General features: G+C 40.0%; 1 protein-coding gene across 7 annotated transcripts in view; it reads left to right on the forward strand.

Moving 5' to 3' along the window:
- LOC135245294 (carbohydrate sulfotransferase 15-like) overlaps positions 1–23,335 on the forward strand; it is a 78,761-nt gene that overhangs the window by 43,772 nt on the left and 11,654 nt on the right. For 3 of the 7 annotated variants that reach the window (XM_064318260.1, XM_064318257.1, XM_064318261.1), the window contains exons 2-5: positions 15,449–15,535; positions 15,833–15,901; positions 18,818–19,327; positions 21,312–21,651. In XM_064318260.1, coding sequence (XP_064174330.1) covers positions 18,896–19,327; positions 21,312–21,651 — 772 coding nt within the window. In that variant the 5' untranslated portion in view covers positions 15,449–15,535; positions 15,833–15,901; positions 18,818–18,895. Of the gene's footprint in view, positions 1–4,822; positions 4,896–15,448; positions 15,536–15,832; positions 15,970–18,817; positions 19,328–21,311; positions 21,652–23,335 lie in introns of all 7 variants that reach the window. The other 4 variants (XM_064318259.1, XM_064318258.1, XM_064318263.1 and 1 more) reach the window with 4 other exon arrangements.

The raw sequence follows: 23,335 nt of genomic DNA on the forward strand, positions 1-23,335 counted from the left end.
GCCCTGAAGTTAGGCACACCCCTGTAGCTTCCCAGGGAACATCGTGCTCACAACCTCACAACCTTGTTTCCTGTTGCTGACGGTTTGACTGTGGTCCTATCCGTGGACTATCTTAGCTCAAATATGAAAATTGTGTAATGATTGCGTGAATCACGCAGTGAAACTTGCCAGTTTCTGGAACTGCAAAGACTCTTCCCAAACGCGGTGTTACACAAAGTTTGTGGTCTTGACCTTTTCTCAGAGCTGTTGCTCATTATGGTGTGTGTGTATGTGTGTGTGTGTGTTGGGGGAGTGATAGGGGAGGGTTCATTGTCCAGAGACTGTCCTTGTGTTGTGGAGTTTATCTTCCCAGCATACTAAGCTTCCTCGAGTGGGAGTTCTCTAATGAGTGTGCAGTGGGCTCCCCTCCCTGTTCGCCATGTCCTCCTGTTTGTCTCTGCTCCCAGAACACCCCCAGAGCAAACAGCTTTATCTAAACTGTCTTGCTCCCAATGCATTTTCCTGTCATTAAGGCTCCAATTAAAATGCAAGAATCATGAATTTAGGAGTAAAACAAATAAAGAGACTCTTTCCAGAGTGTCAGAGATAACCCTTTCAATGTGGTGCTGCTGGGTACAAGAAAGCTATTATTCTTAAAATAAGATTACCAGCAGAAATTCACTGTTCAGACATAATTAATTAAAGGGCTTTGAGTGTACTAATTATGGGGCTTTTTACTTTGAGTAATAAATGTAAGCTTGCGTTTTATTTGTCGTACGTGATATATTTTATTTGTTGCCTTGAATTTGTTGAGTTAGAATTTCACATCTGGAAAATTCAGGACCAGTTCAAATGCATGGCTGTTATTTGTGGCAGTATTGCATTTCTAACTCTGTTGCTCTGGCAGCCTGCTTTGCTGCTAATAGCCCATCACCATTAGACAGGCGCAGGTGTTTGAAGAAGGTGCATGGAAGGCAGTGGAAAGCTTTGTGTGCCGTGTGTGACATCACACTTCAGATCCTTCCGGAAGAGGAGTTCAGAGGGGTGAGAGTGCGTCTGACAGAGCCTTGCAGGTGGTGGCTTCTATGATGAAGCCCTGTCATTACTAATGAGCTTCAGGTGTCTGACGTAACACAGAGTAAAACCTTTACCAATATATGGATCTCCTGATCAAAGGGTAGTTTTTCTATGGTGAAAATGAATGGGAGTTTGACATAACCGTCCCAGTCACAGTGTGATTTAAACTGGCATTTGAAACTTGGATGTTTTTATCTGGACACATTTCTCTCTTAAACAGCACTAGATCCACTGAATTCCAATGCAGCTTTCTAATCAATGTCATACTTTTGCGAACAACAAACACTGCTGCAAACATTATTTAGTCACAGCTAGCTTGGTGGCTTTTCAAGTTGGTCAAAGCTACCATTATCCAGCAAATAAATTTAAAGGAAGTGCTTAACTTAAGGAAATTACTAACGAGAGCAGCGACAATAACAACAATAAAGATACTTATATACAGCGATATATATATGTGACTGTGCAAAATAAAAAACATATAATTTATTACACTAACGGGTATTGGCAAATGGCTAGGCATGTGAATGGTAGCTAGAAATATAGCCCTGTGTGTGATGTTGTAATTTTGCGATGGGTTGCTAAGCGCAGTTGTTCGGCCCTCGCCCCTGTGGCTCCTCCCTCGAAAGCTGACTCCACCCACTGCCAACACCTCCTGTCAACTAGTCCCCCTCCCCAGCTGTCGGTCTGGCTGATTAATGAGCCAAAAGTGATCAAGCTCTGAGGCTCTGAGTGTGTTAATGCAGTTTGTTATGTCTTTATCCATCACCAGGATGGAAGGTACTTATAAAAACAGCAATACAAACAATACAATACAAAACGAGGCCCTCGGGGCCCTAATGAACAACAGTAATTGTTTTTATTTTTTGTTGCTTCTTTTTTTCTTTTTAGCAATTTTCCAATGTGCCACACAGGATAAAAGGCAGAATTGCACTCTTGCCGGAAACACAGTGATGCGGTGATAATTTAAAACAAAGAATTACTTATGTTGACAGGATATATCTCCTTTTGGATAGCCACAAATCTAAATTTTCATGGATTCAGAAATAATATAAGTAAGCAGAGGTGCAGTCATAAACTGATAAAGGCTTGATGCAATCGTAATGTCTTTTAATATCTTCACTGAGGTAACCCGTGCCTTTATGACTCCCATATTGCGTATCTTGATAAATGCACTGCTATGAAACTCAGTTAGGCAACAGTATTGTTAAACTGAGTTTCATTCATCCATTTAGACCGCTGTCAGAGAATTTGATTGAGTGCAGTCCCTCCTTATAAATATTCCGATATGGTGTAGGCAGTCTAACAGTCCTTTCATTATGAAATCAGAAAGCATTCCGTTATCATAAATACACGGACAACACTTGATTACATAGCCTGGCAATCAATCAGATACATATTTAATGACATCATAGCACTTGTTCACCAGAGTGAATTGCAGTACTCACATGACAACAAGCATAGAGAATCTTTCCTGTGCTCTACCTGTGCTCATTAGCAGTAGAATCTTCTGTGGGCTCTACCTGTGCTCATTAGCTGTAGAATCTTCCCTGCGCTCTCCCTGTGTTCATTAGCAGTAGAATCTTCCCTGCGCTCTCCCTGTGCTCATTAGCAGTAGAATCTTCTGTGGGCTCTACCTGTGTTCATTAGCAGTAGAATCTTCCCTGCGCTCTCCCTGTGTTCATTAGCAGTAGAATCTTCCCTGTGCTCTACCTTTGTTCATTAGCAGTATAATCTTCCCTGCGCTCTCCCTGTGTTCATTTGCAATAGAATCTTCCCTGTGCTCTACCTGTGCTCATTAGCAGTGGAATCTTTCCTGTGCTCAACCTACACCACTAAATTGTCCAGAATTATCCAGTAACTCAAGCTGCCTCAAGAAGGAGAAATACACAGAAAACAGATGTCACATTGTACCCCTGGGGAGAGAAGGAAAGGAGAGACTTTGCTCAGAGAGTATTAGCTTGTCTCTGATGATTTATCTCTGAGGATGTGCAAAGGAGCTCTGTGAATGGGTGGGGGTGGCAGAGGGGGTCTGGCAGTCGCGCCAGAGGAACTTATGAAAGACCACCGTGATGACCACTCCTTCCTCATCAAGGGGTTCTGCTTCTTACTCTCACCCACCAGGCCGTGGCCCTTACACAATGCAAATGTATTGCCATATAAATATGTACGTTGAATAATACCCTTGTATATATTTTAGGCAGACAACGTATAGGTAAAATGTGTCACATTCGCTTGTAAAAATAAATAAATAAATAATTTCTGTATTAAAAGCATGGAAATCAGCCTAGCCTTAGCCTGGTGACCAGTATCTTATATAATGGGTGACAGGGTTACCCAAACATCATATTTTTAAGAATATTTGTATATTTTCTTAAGGGAGCATTGCACCTTTTACCCGTCTACAGTCAGTATGTTGAAATATGTCCGATGCATATCTCACTATTTGAGCTCTTCACAATGAAAACATGGAGGATATTTCAGCACAGGTTGTAAACAGGACAGGGAAACTTTGATTTAGGCCTGGGGACATCCAAATGGGTTACAGAGGTGCACTATAGTCCACAAGTGTCATTTCATGAGCTCAAGCTGATCAGAGACATGAAGAATGAAGAATCATTGCTAACAAGAGAAAAAAAGAACACTCTACCCTTGCTGTCTTTGCAAACCAAGAGCAATATTTCTTAAGAATTGAGAAAGACAAATGGCTTCTTTTCTTTCTTCATTTAAAAGAAATATCTGTAACTTTCTCATTTGTCTCACAAATTGCTTTGGGGCTGAACACTAAAGGGAATTCTGTCTAAACTTTCTGGACATTGACATGAGTCGTATATTTGCACATAACACTCATTTGGCAGATGCTCTTATTCTGAGCCTGTTGAATTATAGAGGATTGGCAGCAGAGTGTCACTGTGGATGACTCCATTACCGATGATGTAAAACTACTTTCTCAGCATGAAAAGCAAAAGTTTGCCAGCCGTGTCATAGGTGAGCTAGCCAGTAGACAGCTTAGCACCGGAGTATTCAGTCTTGTCAAAGGTGAGCCAGTATAGGAATGGGCTTTCAATGAATCCCCTCTTTTAACTCATTAACTCACCATGGCCTTCAGTCAAGACCTTGATGGGCTGAATCAGGCTTTTCAGTGATTGGCGAGAGGGAAGATAGCCCACACTACCCTTCTTGGATAAGACTGCATTGTACACCACTGGGATAAGACACCCCCGGTCTTATAGTGGTAAGTACAGAAGATGAACTGATTAAAGGGGGTAGCCCTAAACTTTGAAAGGCGGCTTGTGCTACTTTTACACACATGCAGCTTTACGAACACTCAATACTGCTCCCCGAGGGGTGATTTGACCTTTAGCTTGAAATATCAAGCGGACAGGCAGAAGGACCTTCTGTCCAAGATGTTGAGAAATGTCTCGGGAGCAAAAGCAAAAGAAGAAAAAAACAGAGGTGAGCCACCCAGCATGCTCACTGGTGACGGTATGTTACAGTGTCACCATCACTGCAGAATGTCTCCTTAGGTCAGCAGAAACTGCAGGAAGCGGCTGCCAGGAGCGTCGCCTTCGACAGCATCTGTCCTCCAGACGTCTCCCCTAATAGACCGCCTTGACCCGAACCTCTGGGGACTGCTGTGGCTAAAATCTGAAGCACTAATGCTCCAATTACATTGTCCCTCCCCCCCTCCTCAAAGAAACAACTGAAAACCTGTCAAGTTGGCCATGTTTTTCTAAAAATATTTTTATTTCCCTGCCTTTTGATACAGGCTTCCACACGCAAGGCCTGGCCTTGTGATTCGCAGGGGCAGACGGGTGCATGACTGCAGCAGTTAATCATGTGTAAGATCCCGCACAGTCCCCTGAGACTCCATGTGCTTTTGTGGCTTTGCTTTATGTTAGTATTTCTATTTCATCCATTTTCTTGTTTGTTTTTGCCTACATTCATATTCTGAGGATTTGGATGTAGACTGTGGAACGACTACTCCATTACTTTTCTCCTCACAATGAAAATGTGTCCACACTTCCCTGTCATTTTATATTAATATTTCATCTATTTTGTTTCCACATTTATTAATTTATTGGAATAATTACTGAAGCAATGCATCACATGTGCTCTGGTAAACAGTGCTGCACCACTAGGAATTTATGATAAAAACAAAACAGGGCACATTTTGTTGTCAAAATAAGATTTAGATATAATGCACACTGTTGACTTTCCATTCTCGTTAACTTGAGCTCCTCCCCTTGCACTCTCTCTCAGCTGTATCAGTCGTTCAGCCTCCCCAGCTGAAAACATGATTTCTTTCTCATTATGATTTCATATCCAACGAGACTTGATTATTAGGATAGAGATTAAGGGGTGTTTGACTTTTGCTAACTGAAGTTCTGTGCTTCGGAACACTGTGTTGCGGAGTGTCGTGCGGAATGTTCCAGCACTGCCCCACTCTTGTACCGCCTGCTGGGCTGTTTCTCTGCCTCCGATAGGAAACCGGGGGAGCCGCCTGTTGGGTTATAAATTTCACTAATTCACAATTTCCGACATTCAAGGGCTGCTGGATAACCGGCTGCATGCACTGTGCATCCCGTTCTCTTCAGAGCAGGATTGATTTGGTGCTAGCTACAGATGTAAAAAAAACGTACCATTTTAAAATGGGCCCCTGTAGTTTCGCACAATGTGAAGTGTAATACTGTGTGTCTGTGGAGAGACATTTTGGCTCAAATGATCTCACACAATAACACATAATTTATGTGGAAAAGAAGTGCAGCCTGCCATTGCCTGTACTTCGGCTTATTTGACCTACTATTGTAAACCCTGCTCTTCAAGTAGTACTGTATTTATCTCTTGCATTGTGATAAAATGAATATATTTTATGAGGACAACTGCTGCATGATGAGTTTCAGCATGGAATTACAAAAAATAAAAATAAAATAGTTTAATGAAACAAAACTGGTTTATTGGACTGCTTGAGAACTCTGCAAAGGTAGAAAATATTTTCATTTCTTACCAGACTGTAATAACCATGATCATTGAAATTAAAGGGGAAAAAAAGAAGATATGGTGTAGGTTTAATTAATTGTTGAAAGAATGTATTCAGTAGACCTTCCTTCAAATGCTGTGACATGTATTGTCACCTGTTGTATTCCTACACTGTTCTAGCTTAGGGATCTATGTTACATGTCTTGTAGAAATCGTCTGTGGTCCAGCATAGTATGAAGAACAACAAAAATCACTGTTTAGACCCATTCACTGAAAGCTTGCAAAGAAGCATTTCTATGCGTCCAATCAATGGGCTACATTCTTCTGCCATTAAGACTGAATACTGAAGAATCTGTCTGTTGACTTTTGCATCTGTGCAAATCAATGAAGTCGCAATGTTCCAAGAGCTAGTGTCCTAAATCGCTGTTTTGTTTGCATCTGTGAAATGGTTTTGGTAGCTGGGACTGCTTACTCGGGTGGTGGTCTGTAAATTATCAACGAAATAAGCATGTTCCCTGTGTACGGGCCTCTCATGGAGTGAGACCGCATGTAAGGAACCGGCATTCATCCTATACAGTGAAATAAACCTGTGTTATTGGTTTCATCAAAGGCAACGTACAGTCTTTTATTTGCAGTCATCAGCCCAGCTGAAAATTTCCTATTAATGGTTTCATTGGTGGGGTGATTTTGCATTTGGTTCTGGCTTGAGCATGTGTCAGAAAGGACAGATGTGGCTTTGGACCGCTGTCATTAGCAGCTTTGTGACTCCCAGCAGTCAGTGGGGCACACTGAGAAGCTCCTCTGTGTGCATGTTTGCGCTCATACAACTCACAACAGGCCATGTTATGTGTTCAGCCTAGCTGTCCTCTCAGTGACCCAAATGGCCATTTGTGATCACAGTCTTTTTTCATTTGATAAATAGGCCTTTACTGTGGAGATTATTCTTCTCATTTAGCCAGTCTGGTTATAAAAGTGCGTTTTATTCAAACATTTTATGAAGAATTAATAATGAATTTGGTATGTGGTGGGTTATTGTTCATGTGTTTATTTGGCACGGGCAGTTCACAGCTGCATGTCTATGAAGCGTAAACAGTGATTATACAATGGTCATCTCATGGTCATCTCAAAACACAATTCATGTTGAAATGCATGCGATCATATCTCCAGTATTAGCAAAAGGGGGGGGGGACAACATCCTCTGTATGGCTATTTCAGAGTTGATTAGCTGATTGAATTCTACAAGGACTGTCCCAATGGCTGTTTACACAACAGATGGTCCTTTGCTGGCTGATTTGTTTTGCTGTTGTTATTTTTAGTGGGATGCACAAAAAGTGTCCAAAAACTCAGCTGGTTAAATGAGCAGAAACACTCTGTGATTCCAAAATATACAACTGTCATACTGCCGAGAGAGAAGCATCTTTTAAATATACGCCTTCTGACGAAATATCGTCCTGTGAAGAAAAATAGCATTCCTGTGCACTACCCTCTCCCCCCCACCGTGTTTCTCCTCCCTCAGTCCTGAGGTTTTACACAGCCCGTATTTCTCTCGAAGGTGACACACGTTGTGTTCCTGAGAAAATTCAAATGGAAAACATGTCCACTCTAAGATTTGTTATCAGTTGTTTTTCTAGTCTGAATGTGCATGAATCACAGGATGGTGGATCTGAACTTTGCAACAGACGCAGGCAGCGTCATTATGTATCAGATAGCAGATGTATACAGGTGTATAGGATAGAGAAGACAGGCACACAGGTAAAAGTGTATCTCACCTGTCCTGCAGTACCATACATTCTCAGAATAAAGGGTTCCAAAAAGCTCCTCTGTGACTCTGTAGGGGAAACCCTATCTAGTTCAAGGGTTGAACATCGTAGAGCAAATGGCCCAGTCTGCAAACTGTTAAACTTTTCACACCTACCACAGAGTATTTCATAAAGGACCTAAAAGCGTTCCCCTATGGCGATAAGCCAAAGAGCCAAAGAGAGTGTAATGGCCCTAATCATGACAACTGGTAACCGAATGGTCTTTTACTCATTCATGCATTAAATTGGACTAAAACTTAACCATGTATATTAAATAATTTATACAGTGGATATTACCGCTCTATTACACCGCTGTAACCAAAAATATTACAAAGTGATTCCCACTTTTTTTTTAGTAAAAAAAAAAAAAAAAAAACCTGAATATGACTTGGTCATGTTCGTTTTGAGTAATGAAGGTAAACTTTTTAATCAAGTTGATTGAATTCTGGTTGTGGGCCACGTGTGCCCAGTAAAGTGTAGCTCAATGTACTGTAGCTTTACAACTGCCTTATTGGGGAGCCTTTGGGTGTTATTTATGTGTAAATGAGTGTAACTGCAAATAATTTCTCCCTCTTTACCTTAGTTTCTTCATTTTTCTGTTTACCACTTTGAAACAAACAGGCAGACAGACATAGGCTACATACATGCATACATACATACATACATACATACAGACATACATACATACATACAGACAGACAGACAGACAGGCACAACCCTGGCAATAATGTATCTATAAAGATGCACCATGGAGGCAAAAACACTTCTCATTATAATCATAACTTACGAAATCATGGTGGATCATGGTGTGAAAGATTCTATTTAAATCCAGTCTGTTATTATCATTATTATTATTATGCAAGTCAAGTGCGGTCTCAATCAAACCATAAAAAAGAATCCATGATATGAATCCATAATATAGCATACCATACAGTGAAGCTGAAGCTAAAGAAGGCAAACACAATAGATCAAATGAATAAAGGAACGATGACAACAGTGAGTAGAATAATTTACCTTTACCTTTTCAGAGCTTCATTTAGAAATCCTAGAGCCTTGCTTTGTATGCAGAATACTGCTGAAGCTTGCCTTTTAAGAGGCTTTCTGGAATCTGCAGAAGGCAGAAACAGATTAACGCAGTAGCAAATGGAAAGAGGGCTTCAGAGGTGGATCTAAGTCATAGCTGGGACTCATGAGTTGGATTTTAAAGATTTGGGGGCAGCTGGGGGTGGCTGAATCTCACCTTTGGCCTTTTCATTAATGGAGTTCTCATACATTAGTCATAAGGAGGCAAATCTGCCCCTTTCACCCCAATTTTATTATCTACCTGTGTTTTTCACCCTCCCTTGTGACTGGAGCTGTGGGCTAGCTGTCTGTCAGAGCAGCGTATGGGTGACTGACATGGCTGTCTGCTCCAGTCAGCCAGAATGCCAAACAAATATGTGATCATTTTCGTGATTCATATCGGTAAAGTACATTGTTTAGCCTATTCAATTTGTTTAGTGTATTTGTGTGATACATTTCATGGTTGTGTAGGGTTGGTTGATTGTGACACTGGTGGAGAGGAGGACTAGATGGTTCAAGTTTTGTCTGTGAAGCTCTTCTGTGTGAAAATGGAGCGTGTTTATGGTTTTGATCTTGCTGAGTTTAAGAAACGGTGAATGCATTTTGACTCAGTTCATTTCATTTTTGTCAGCACAGTTCATTGTGTTTTAAAAGCAGCGTGTCCTGGAATAATGAGGCAGAAACCTGCTCATCTTTGTTTTCCTCTCATCAGTATAATTTATTTCTTAGTGCTGTCCTTACATTACCATTTTATCCTTCCATTACCATGAAAAAAATCAACCATAGCTTTAGAGCATTTAATATTTTGCTCGTGTAACTACATTTTTTTTTGCTTGAATACTGTAGTTGGATAACCATTGTAATTTAGTAAGAATTGTTGAACTGGCTGAAGGGCAAAATATATTTTTTCCCTGGATCTGTCAGTTCTGAATCACTGAATAAAACATTAATCCTGTGATTATAAATCTTCTCAAAGGACTGATGTAAATTAAAGTCCATCTCTAAATCATATAGATGAGAAGCACACTCCAGTCTTGTGCAAATGAAGTGCTAAAGCACACAATGAAGTATTCAGTGTTTAATGAACTCTGACAGAGTCCATCTGATAGAGTAACTCCAATAGGGTGCAGTAGTATGTCCCCACACAAGCTTGAGCTGCTTAAACAGTCTTTTATTTGTAGGTGGAAAGTGCTTTAGTGTGTTGTAGTCTCAGCTACTGATCAGTGTGCGGCACAGTGTGCCTCTGCTATTGCAATTACTGATTTCATTTTAACCATTACTTTTCCACATTGACGTGCCGCCTTCGGAAGAACTAATCTGCCTGAGATGGGCCCAGCACAAGGCATCTGCCAGAGTAAGAAATGATAATATTAAATGAATAAAAGATAAGTGCTGGAGAAAAGTGCTGAACCAGCCTTTCTCCTGCCCGATCCGCGGGCATCATTTCCATGGACGGGACGGGGCTCCTGGCCCCCTGACAGTGATGGAAGCGGTGCAGTGACAGGGGGAGTAGGTCGGACTCCCGGTCCCCCTCGGGGTCGGCTCGCGGTTCAAGGTTAGACTTGGCGGTTTTTCTGACCAGGTCGCCGTCCGACTTCCTCCTCCTGTGCGCAGAGGGAAAGAGAGAAGAGCGCGGGCTTGATGAGAAGGCGGCCTTGCGTGCCTGCGCTCTGTGACAGAGCTGATGGATTAGACGCGCAAATGACACAGGAGTGTATCCAGTCCAGGCTAAATATTGAATCTGGCTGACAGGGCTGGCGTGATGTATGCAGCATGATGCATGCTGCTGATAGCCTCATGGCTGCAAGTTCAGAACTGCTAAAGTAGCCATATACAGCACTGCAGTATGCATGCCATCGAGAAAGTCTGTGAGGTTCAGAGTATTGCATGTTATGGCTAAACACATCATAGCACAAGAGTTATGGCCTGCTCTGTCAGATACAATGTGTAATGAAATTTGGATTGATATGACACACTGGCCTGGAGATGTTTCTTTTCCCCGCCTCTTTTCATGTGAGCTTTATGACAGATTTTTACCTCCGCCAAGGATGTCTATCCATGTGTTTGGCTGTCAACTTGTGACTGACGTATCTGGAAAAGTAATGGTCAGATTGCCATGAAACTTGCTGTGAACATTCATGAACATTCAAGAATAAGAAACCTATTGTTTTTGGTGACCCCATGGGCTTTCCACTAGCACCATCATCAGGCCAAACTTTCGATTTTTGATCAATATAGGCCTATCTCAAAAAGTGATGACTGGATTGCCAGGACATCAGCTGTGCGCAGTAATGCGAGGGAACACCGTGCACAGAATGTGCTGGGACATAATCACATGAATAGTAAGCATGCCAGGCCAGGTTTCAATGGCTGCAGATATTTAGACAAAATGTAATATTAGACAAGGGAACCTGAGTAAACACAAAATACATTTTTAAATGATTATTAAAACAGTTATCAAACACACTCCAAAACTTCAGCAGGGCTTGCCGCAGTCAAGCCTAGCTTTGTCCAATCAGCTGAATCTAATTATCAATTAAATGTAATTAATTGGTTGATTTAGTAACTAAGGGTGTTTGATAACTTTAACAAAATAAATGAAATTATTTTTTAAATGTGCTTTGCATTTACTCAGGTTCCCTTTGTCTAATATTACATTTTGTCTTAAGATCTGAAACCATTCAGTGTGACAAATATGCAATGATAGAGGAAATCAGGAAAGGAACAAACTTTTTTTCACGGCTCTGTATATAAATTAATATTGTCATTGTTACTGGGGATAAATGCACTTAATACTTGGGATAAATGACGTAATACTCGAGATAACGACAATAGTACTAGTGATACATGCAGCTACTCTTTTAATGTTCATTGGAATTCCCCTCTCCACTGTGGCCTGTGGCTAATCATTCACAGCCACCTGTGAGAGGATGTTGAACCCGGATTTATACCATTAAATCGGGGGATTCCCACTCCAGCATAGTCACAGTAATCTCTGCCTGCTTCAGATATCTCTCTACCTGCATCCCATGCTGTGCTGAACCACAATGCTGGGCCAACGTCCCTGTGTGGGAACTGCGTTTCTGGCCAGCCAGATGTTGGCTCAGATTGTTTACTTCCCACCGTAGTGGTAAACAATTCAAATGTTAAGACACAGAGAGCATTTTATTTGTAATGTTTTTTCCGCTCTCTACTTCCAGCCCCGCATGCTTGAGGTCTCTGTGCCTTGACCCCAGAAACAGTTTGTTCTGGTGTGTGTGAGTCAAAGAGCTGGAATGGGTTTTTAATGTTCTGGAGCGCTTCCGTTGGTTTGATGGGCTTCACCAGGGACAATCTCACAGAGCGTTCCATTTTCACTCATCAAAGAAGCTTTTAATCTCACTGCCACACTTGCAAGTATACACAGCCCTGCTCTATAATGCTATATCAGAGCCAAAGGAATGGGTTGCACCAAAACCGAGGCGATCTGTGTGATTTTCATTTGGGGAAGGAAGGTACTGAATATATATATATTGTGCTGTGAATCATCACATGAAAGGACTGCTTTCATTATAAAGGAGGAGTCCGCAGGTCATTCGCAGGGTAGATAATAAAGTTAGACAGTACCATGTTGATGATATAAGTTGCAGCCATATTACAATAAATGCTGTCTTAATATTCAGCCCCATTATACCTCATTGCTCGGAAATATTGTAATTATAAGCAATAGTCCTTGAACAGACATAATGTCAGCCATAATGTTATTTTCATTTGTCATCTTTTCTCCAGGGCTTAAAACGCTTAATGGTAATTGATTCTTGGCCAGGTTTTTCTCAAAATAGAATGTGGTTTGAGATTTTTCTTAGGTAAGCTAGTTGTTTTGAAGATTTTGTGGTAGTGATGTAAGAATCAGTGGGTGGAGCTACCATATGATACCAAATGGGTATTCACGTTTTCATAACCAATGGCACAACAATTCAGTGCTGGTGATCTATAAAAAATTATAAATAAAAAACTACCCAAAACAACCTTTTGTGAAAAATCGCACATTAATACACATTAATCAGACTGTGAAAGCCATTAATCAAATGAAAGGAGGCAAATCAATTCTGGTAGAGCAAATGCTTGTTACAATTATTTCCACAGAGCTGAATAAAAGTTAGTTAATATCATATACATTTGATGGTATGGACTTTCCTGAGCACATGTACTGTGTAGAATCATAAACTATGTCTTGAATACGGACACCTATAATCTGTGACATGTATAATGCGTCATAACTGATTCTGTGTTTCACTGTTAATCAAACAGATTAAAATATTTTGCTTATTTATATGTAATGAATTGGATATGAGCCGGACAATACACTGTATTATCAAAAGGGCTGAGAAGACTCCTGTTCATTAAAATTGTTACATTGTCATCTGTACTGTTAGCAAATACATGTCTGATTGCATACTTCCTTGGTAGAGGTCTTCTAGTAGGTCTGTTGCACACAGTGCAGTTCAAACTAATTTTGTGTCTGAGTATGACCTGTTGCATGGACTTTTCTAGTTTGTCATAGCTAGTCTCATATCACTGTGGTGCACTGATCAGAAGGGTGTAGAAGGTTTTGGGTTAGGTAATATTTTAAAAATAAATAATAAATATAACCTATATATATAGACAAAGACAGAGAGAATGTTTTTGTCTCTTGGTTATTACACAGAACAGCAGGTGTACATACGTACAATAGCTGTATGGATATATTGGATGTCTAAATCAGCTGTGTAGCTCTGTTTAAGGGTATTCAAAGAACGCCTGTTTACTGACACCCAATTCTTTGATGTCTTCACTGTAGGGACAAGTTGCCAAGTGTTGTTCTCTGTGGGTTGTGTGCCACATGTTCTGTTGGCACGGAGACGCAGGGATAAATGAACTAGTGACAGTCAAATGAGTCTCAGACATGTCTGAAATGAACAGGGAGCGGTCTATATGGGCGAAGGGCAGCCAGGCATTTTGGTGCACCTGGGATGACAGCTTCACAGTTGCAAATGAATGAATGTTGTGTGCATACTCAATGGGCTTGATGCACATGGGAGAGACATTTCCCTCAGCGCTATAGAGTGACAGTACAGTATAGTGGTTAGGGAAATGGGCTAGCAACTCAGAGGTTCCCAGCTGGGCTGCTGCCCTTAATCAAGGTACTTAACCTGAATTCCCTCAGTAAATATTCAGCTGCGTAAATGTGCTGTATGTATAAATTCAAGTCTTTCTGGATGCGATTGCCTGTTGAAAGGTATAATGCCATTTAACTTTTTGATGGAATGTCAGATACAGAATAAATAAATAAATAAATAAATAAATAAGCTTCTGCCTTGACATATTAACATGAAACACTCATGGCGTAATACTTTGCATGAGATGAAAATCCCTATCCACACTCATGTGAACTTTTGTGATGCTTGTTGCGCTGCATTTTTAATGACTTTATGAAAATTTAACAACCACTACCTCATTGAGTGTGTAATGCATATTCTGTTCTCTTTGATGTTTTATGTAGAAAAAGAAAAAACTTTTTTGCTCTCAACCATTAATTATGGGATAGATTGTCCAATCACTTTGTTCCAGCACTACCTGATTTACTGTAACTGCACGGTTTGTAGATGCCATGCAGTGGTATTGATAGTAAGATCAATAAGCTTTGCTGAGGGGAAGTCTGCTGCAACATAATGTGTATTCATAATTTGTCTTTAACTTTGAATTACAAATAAATATAACTGTTGTTTTTTTCTTAATAAACATGGCTCGGCAACCTAATTGTGGAGTTTGCTGGACTCACCAGTGTGAGGGAGTTGGAGTTTTGGGAGACCAACCGCGACTGAACAGGGGGGTTCTTTAAGCTATTAACCAGAGGTAAAATAGCCACAAAGTCTCAAGAGACAAGGGAAAGGAAAACAATACTCCTTAGGGAGAGTATCCCAAAGAAAAGCTCTACACAACCCACGTACTGGGTAAAAAAGAACTAAAGCTTAAGGAGTATGAAAATAAAACAAAACTGCCGGAGCAGAAAACGGGGCAACTCAAAGAAAACAGACCTCGAACCGAGGCTGAAAAAGTAAAACCCTAAAGAAAGAATACTGAGCTTAGATTGTGGCACTAACTTGTTGCCAACAATCTAAAAAAGCTAAAGACTGTTGTGCTAATTTTATAGCCACAACAATCCAATATCGCAACTCAATCCTATACCTTTACCTTTACCTCGCTTGACAGAATACCGGCTTTCGTGCAACATAAGTGACACTGAAGCAAAGCTTATCGGCTTGCTCAGGGTTTAAATAGAACACCAACAGGTGCAAATTGTAAAAGGAAATTTGCACGTGTATAATTCAATCAACTCAATGGCCGTAATAACTGAAGAAAAGGTGCATGAAAAAACCAATGGCCGTAATAACTGAAGAAAAGGCGCAGGAAGGAAAAGAAATGGTGGCATCAGCCAAAACCATGACAACCAGACTGCATTTTTTTTTTTTTAAGAGCTATGTTTCACATGCAGATGTGGGAAGAAGGTAACTTTACATTCCTTAATGTTACAGATCTATCTCCCGGACTATTGCCGCAGTAGGGTCTTTGGAGGATGGACCTGGCATATCTGCTGGGATAATCAAATGTGGTTGGAACAGGTGTGTTATCACACGGAAGCCGGAGAGGAGCTCCACCAATTGCAGAGCATGTTGTTCACTACGAGGAAAATGGGAACAGTAATTGGTGGATACCTTCTGGCTAGATGACCCTGGATATTGTAAGGGTTCTTGGAAGTATGGCTGGAGAGTATCCAGCAATCACTGTCAGTATTGTTCTGTTATTTATTGCCAATGTGCTCTGTGATTGGTGGAGCTCCTCTCTGGTTTCTCAGAAAAAATGGGTCTGCAGGCCTGTTTACCCATGAGTCTGATGTTTGTCTTCTCCCCTCTCTACAGCATGGGCGGAGCCTATCACTGTGATCTTGGCGTGCGATGGAGGACTTGGACAGACTATAGCCACTGATGGTATAAAGATGCCCAGTATAGACCTACCACCAGTGACCACAGGGGGCAGCAGGCTGAGAATCCTTGTAGTAATACACATTACAGCATATCTTCTCCAAGACAGCATTTCATTTGTGTTGCATTTAGTTCATTAGGGTTCATGCAATAGTAAACTGTCATTATAAAATAAACGGAGCCCTCTTGGGTTAAAAAGTAAACCAAAAGTAAAGAACTTGGGGGTCATTTTTGACTCTGATCTGAGCTTGAATTCACATATTAATTCAGTGACAAAAACAGCATTTTTTCATTTGAGAAACATTTCCAGAGTAAGACCTTCTCTCTCACAGTCAGATTCCGAGCGGTTGATTCATGTAATTATTACAGGCAGACTTGATTGCTGCAATGCTCTTATTGCGGGGCTTCCAAAAAATTCAAATGATAGACTACAGCTTGCTCAAAATGCAGCTGCAAGAATACTGACCAGGACAAATATGAGAGCTCACATTTCCACAGTTCTTGCTACCCTGCATTGGTTACCTGTGTCTTTTAGCATTGACTTTAAAGTTCTTTTACTTGTTTGTAAAGAACTAAATAGCTTTGCACCTAAATATATGAGTGATTGCTTCGATGTCCCCAATCGAGCCCATAGATCCTCCAGCACTGGTCTGCTAAAGATTCCAAAAGTAAAGAATAAGCAAAGTGGAGAGTTAGCCTTTTGTTTTTATGCCCCAAAGCTGTGGTACACTCTACCAGAATATATCAGATTTGACCGTTTTAAAACACAGCTAAAAACACACTAATTTAGGCTGGCTTTTAATTAGTACATTTATTATTATGTATTTTATGTTGGATGTATTTATTTTGTTTTTTATTTTACCATTCTCCCATTTTATGTACTTTGCTTCTTATCATTTTTCCATTTCTATTATTCTATTATTTTTCAATTTCTTTATTTCTGAATTCTTTTATTTATTTCCATTTTGTAAAGCACTTGCAAACCACTGTTTGAAAAGTGCTATATAAATAAAACACACCTAGTGACAAAACACCCTTCATACTCAACATACCCAATGATACTTTCTCACTAAACACATGGTCTCTCAACACCATCTCCTGTAATAATTTCAGACTCAACATCTGACGCAGGAGATTCATGCAGCCCCTGTATCTGTGGAAAAAGGCTCAAAATACATTTTGCTATATCAACCTGAAATGATCCCTCCTTATCAATTCCCCATATTGAGACGTGTGACATGCTTTAGACAAGTCTGGCTCTGCTCATAATCATGAATGTAGATTGAAGGGAAAGGGAGAGCCAATCACAAATTAATTTAACCGTGCAAATGACTTGTCATTGAACTCTAATCCAATTTCAGGTCTGGAGCTTTGGAATACATCAACCAAACATTAGTAGTTCTAAACATATTGAATACAATTAATTTAACACAAAGACATATTTGCCTCAATGGCCATATTAAAAGCTATAATGTAGCATTATGTAAAGAGGTTTAACTGGGTGTTGTGATATCATAATCCACAACAAAATCAACAAGGAATTCATTCAAGAAGGAATTCTTGGGGAAGTGATAAATAATTTACTGACTTTAGAGTTTTGGCTGCCAGAAATCTGGAATGATGTAAATGGATATTGGAAAAGCTTAGAATTATACGGATATGTGCTAGAAAGCTGGCGGTACTGTAACGCCAGATCGGAAGCCAGTCTGGGAAAGTGGATCATGGCTAGCAGCTGGTTTATCCCTGTTCAAAAATCGCTTGTGTCCCGGAGACGTGCAGTCTTAATTCCTCTTTCCTGTTTTAATTACTTTCAGAGTATAAGGCCAAGATGAGTCTCAACAGCTGGATTTGCGAGTCCTTTTTCTCTTGATCCTTGATCCTTGCTCATCCCTACTCAGTCTTGTTGTTTTGCAGTTTATTCTCCTGAATATGCAATATGCAATCCCACTAAAAGGTGGCAAGTGTAAGTCTATATACCAGAATTAAGTTATAAATACCTTGTTACTCTACCTTGTTTTGTAACAAGTTAGCTAGTCTGATATAATAATTTCACTTGAGCTGTTCCTAATGTCTATACCCAGGTATACTGGTGTTTACAATACTTAACCATAGTATGGGGTTTTCTTTATAGTACAAAAACTGAACATGTATCTACAGTATATTGTATGTGCAATTTTTCTTACATTTACAATTTTTTTTTCTTATTTTGATACCCTTTTCTCCTTAATACAAGAAATAGTCCTGATATAAACCTGTATTTAGTGTAGACGAGCGAGTTTGCAAACAAGAAAAGTTATTAAATGTATAGGTGTCCAGGCTTTTGGAAGCTGTAGAAGCAATTATTTAGATGGTAGTATGCCGAAAATTGTACAATTAATCTGTAGTTTATGGAGAGCAGATATTTGTCTTTATTTATCGCTGATCCTCAAGGGAAAAATTTAAAAAGCAGTACTTTGTAATTAGTGGATCTCATTAATTTGTGTATTTGGGTACCTATTACAGTAGATGTAGTAGTTGTCTTCCAAGAGTGTATTTTTTCACCTCTAATGAGTTCCATTTAAACACTACATTTTCTTTAATGCATTTTCAAATTTAATATGTTTGAGCCATTGATAGAAATGATGAGGATTCCAAGAGGAGACTTTCACCCATCTGGTGTTTCATCTTATTTTGCTACTTAGTTCATTTTTTTCCCTTAAAAAGTAAACCGCAATTTCAAAATGTGTCTTAATTGCCAAGCAGTTTCAGCACACAGGTTTTAAGTAATCAGAGTTTCTTCCGTTTTTATTATAGAGTTAAGGAAATTTGTGATTTAATAATGACAGTGATAGTGTCATTGTGGTTCATTGTTAAGTTTTTTAGCCTTTTGGCTGGAAAAGTACTCCTCAGCTCTTATTGCCCAAACTGTCTTTTGCTTTACAGATAAGCAAGCTGGGTTAAACTAGATGCTGTCTTCCACGTTCCACTGTCTACGGCCACCGTGTCCCTCGTCTTGGAGACATGACCCTAATGGACTACTGGTACAGCCTGCTGAGTTCAGTGGCTGAGGAGCACAGGAAGAGACCCGTCTCATTCAGGGATGGTCCCATGGACCCCCTGGCTGTGCTGGACGGGAACAGGGACCAGTTTCGTCACTGGGGTCTGCAGGTGTGCTTCGGAAGGGCCAGGCTGTACGGATTCCTCCTTCTGCTGACGGTGATGTTCTTCATCACGGTCTCCTACATCCTGACTGGGGAGAAGAATGGGCTCCTGCTCACCCCTTCTCCATACCGGATCAGAACTATTGTCGGGCCAGGACAGTGTCCCCTAAACTTAACCTCACCCAGGGATTATGCCAGCATGAAAATGGTGGTGAAGACCATAGTGTCCAAGGTGAAGTTCAGCTCCAGGCATGTACCAGAACTGAAGGACCTAATCCACAGTGAGCCACATGTGAGTGTTTTTATTGGTTATGAAGCATGAAAAGGACCTAGTCCACAATTTGCCACACGGGAGTGTTTTGGAGTGTGAATTTTTTGTTTATTTGTTTTTGTCTATGAGTATAGATTTCAATTTTAGAGATTGCTGAACTTGCTAAAAAATATTGATGTTAATTTTGAGTTATTAAATTTAAATTCTGAATTGAATCCAGACAAATGTCAGGAGAATCAGGGTAGAAGTGCTGTTCTGAAATTATTCAGTTAATCAATTGGCCATATTTAAGAATCTGAATTTTTTTAAATTTTATTTTACCTGACACAGTGATTGGGTGAGATATTGCAAGGACATGGAGAAGGATCCATCCTTAATTATTTCATTACATTTTCAAAACAGTTTGGTGAGTTTATCAATAACTAAAATTAAACATTACTTGTTTGTGAAGTACAAAAACTGACACTTTGACTTGATTGAATACAGGCCACTGTCTTTGGATGGATTTTGTGTGCATGACCTATCCATTGTAAAACTGCATACAAAATATCAATATAAACCAATTTGAATCAGCTCCATTACTTCCCATTATCTGACATTGCTGCATTGTGTCATTTTAGCCACAGTTACTATATCAAGTATCATTTTAGTCACAACCACTGAATAATTAAAATCACAATGCTCCCCCTTATCATTTATAGTAGGGTCCATGTACTGAACTGAAAGTTGAAGAAATTCTTCCTGAATTGTCATGATGTATAGCCCTCAGTGAGATGTCTCTGATTGTGGCAGATACATATTTATTCTCAACCTAGACAAGTAGTTACTCCAGACATTTGAAAGCTCCCCCTCAGTTCATATGAAGATTATGTGCCACGCTTTATTTTAACCACGGTGTCAACCAACCATATAGCTAATCTCAGAATTTCATTGAGTTCATAATGTGCTCTAAATCTTCAAACCCACAATTGCAATAATCTCACTGAAACAAAATCTCATGAGTTCTTCTCAGTGAGTTTTGTAATACTATATTCAATGTCTTAGATTAAAAAAGGTTTCAGACATGACACCAGCAACAGCAAAGGAATGTTAATAATACAGCAAACTGATATGTGTACTTGATGCTTTCATGTTGTGGTTGATTTAATAGCAGAGACCAGCCACGGTTTTCTGAATAATCTCTTCTAAGGATCTTTCAGCCTATCAGGTCTAATACCATTTCCAGAAAGAAACCGTTATCAGACAGATTCTTAAACACATGGCCATTTCCAGAGCAACCATTAAACTCATCTTGACTCACATGTTCTGTATGTTCGATATCTTAACGCTCTCGCTATGTGTCTGTGTATGATTTATACATATTTAGCAAAAGTGGTAATTTTCCAGACTGTTCTTTTGTCTTTTGTGTGCTCTGGGAAAACTCTTCTCTGGCATTTAGATATTAGTGGTTTAAGGACAATTGAACAGGCACACATACAGGTATATGTTCAGATTTCTCTCCTTCTTTTTCTTTTCATGAATCTATCTGCTATGCAGCTGAATGAGAGACATGGCACACAGTTATTATTATAATAACTAATGGCCTAAACTCAAAAAAGAAGGGGCATGTAATAAATCTGCTCAATTTGGTAAGCCACCTGCATTTAATGAAGGTCATGTGGCATTGTGAACCTGACAGATGGCATTGTGGGGTCTGTGGAGCTCTAAACATCCCTAAGCTATGAGCTGTTGGTCTCCATTACAGAGGGGAGAAGTTTATCACAAAAGCTATGGCTATGCTTATGAGCACTGCCACTATAGTAGTAATAATAATAATAAATGTTACAAAAATATAATACATATGTGTTGAATCTGTCTGCTTTAGGATTTTCACTAGAAGCAATTTTCCCAATACGTTTACTGGCCTTGCAATGCACACACATCCACACACACACACCCGCAAACACACCATCCTTGCCCATTTCAGCCGTTTTTTTTTTTTAACACACTCGTATGATCTCCACAGGTGTTTTCCGCCATACCCCGTAAATTCCTCCCGAACATCAAGAACCCCTGCTGGTACGAGGAGCAGGCGGGGAACGTGACGGCGGACCCCTACGGGAAGAACCTGTACGCCCGCTACTCCCGCCGGTTCCGTGCGGTGTGCGACGTCCTGAGGAAGACCTTCCGGGAGCACTTGTTCTACCAGGGGGGGCGGTGCTATCGACTGCGCTGCCTGCCCTACTTCTACATCATCGGCCAGCCCAAGTGCGGCACCACGGACCTGTTCGACCGGCTGAAGATGCACCCGGACGTGAGGTTCACCACCATGAAAGAGCCCCACTGGTGGACGCGGAAAAGGTTTGGTGAGTGAACTTTTTGAAGTCAAATTCCATTCGTCCTCACTCGCTCAATTGGATGTTTGCCCAAGTGTACAGCACAAGGCGCCAAGTATTTCTTTTGCAGAGAAGAGATTCACAGATCTGGCAGTGATGTCACATAAAGCCATGACAATGAGCAGAGAACAAGCCATAGAACTGAAAGTCTGAAATACAATTAGTTAAGGATTGAAGTAGTAGTCATATAGATTAAAATTCCACAATCTATTACATTTTAATATGTAGTCCCCCTGAGCTTCTTGAGTCTGATTTGAGTTTTGTGAACTTCTGAGTTCGGAAATCACCTTGTTCTCATGATTATAGCCTTGCTGCAGAGTTTGTGACCGACAGGGATTTTTAGGGTGCCATATTCAGTTCAATACTAATCTCTGGCAAAGCAATTACTCCTGGATTAGCTGTAGATTCATCACTGTCAGTTTATTTGCAGTGAAGCAGATGTCAGTTGCTCAGTTGTACTCCACTGATTTGCACCAGCCCATTCTCCCGCTCCACCGCGTCCAATTCAAATATTCCATATTTCTCTGCCAGGCTGTTCAGAAGCAAGCTCTTGGGAAAATACATTTGTCGTACTGTTTTACTCTAAATTCCTTGCCAGTGACTCACTGTCAATGGACCCAGCTGCACAGAGGATGAATTTGGGTTTGTGCAGACTGTTTTTTTCTGGTATAACTGGCTAATTAAGCTTAATAGTTCCTACTTCTTGTAGCTTTGCATTGTTCACTGTAAGAAATATGTGGACACCTGACATGAAAATGGAAGGACTGAGACAAGGGTGGGATAAGCATTGTAGCAAAAGGGAGTCCCATGTTGTTGGCAATGTCAAAAAAGAAGGGTGTAAATAATCAATAAATAATGTAAATAGTCTACTTATCAAGTATTATAAAATATAATATTATTATTATTATTATTATTAAAACTACATGGCAAAATAATGGAGTTTTATATCACATTCAGCATCCCAAAAAGATTTAATGTTACTGAGGTAACAGGTTGAAGCATTTTCACACGGCAAAATGTTTCATGTTAAAAGAACTCTGATAGAATGATGGAGTACCTTTGATCTTTGTTGGACTGTAAACTGTAAACTGTTGTAGTTGAATTAGCACAGTGCATTTTGCTGTGCAGTTTGGTTGCACCTCTGAGGAAATTAATCTTTCAGTTTGCTGAAATTGGATCATTCTCTCAGCTGTGGTTCTGAGTGGTGAAAATGGTCCTTTCTGTCGCTAATCTCTCTTCAGAGTATTTCACATTAGTACTCATTAAAAGCCCGTGTTTGCCTTTTTAAATGGTTTAATTTAAATTTCATAGTGATTTTGCCCAGGCATTGAAAACTGTTGAATCATCTCTTTTTTTGATAAATTGCCTTTATAACCTCCAGAAAACTTGTTTGATTTAAACAAGTATTGTCATGACTGTAGCAATTACCCTAATTTGAAACTTGTGGTGGAGCACTTTTGCTCATCGACTGAACTTAATTGAATTATGTTTCAGCACTTACTCAAAAAAATGTAGTGTAGGTGTCAAATCACACTCACTGGACTCATAAACGCAGAGCGCTTACTTTATAGGACTAATTTAATGTCAGGCACAGTGAGAGCTGTAAGGAGACACAGAAACTGTGTAAATTACTGCTCTCTGTTCTGAGAAACAG

Source organism: Anguilla rostrata, chromosome 18 (assembly GCF_018555375.3).
Source record: "Anguilla rostrata isolate EN2019 chromosome 18, ASM1855537v3, whole genome shotgun sequence".
Taxonomy (NCBI): domain Eukaryota; kingdom Metazoa; phylum Chordata; class Actinopteri; order Anguilliformes; family Anguillidae; genus Anguilla; species Anguilla rostrata.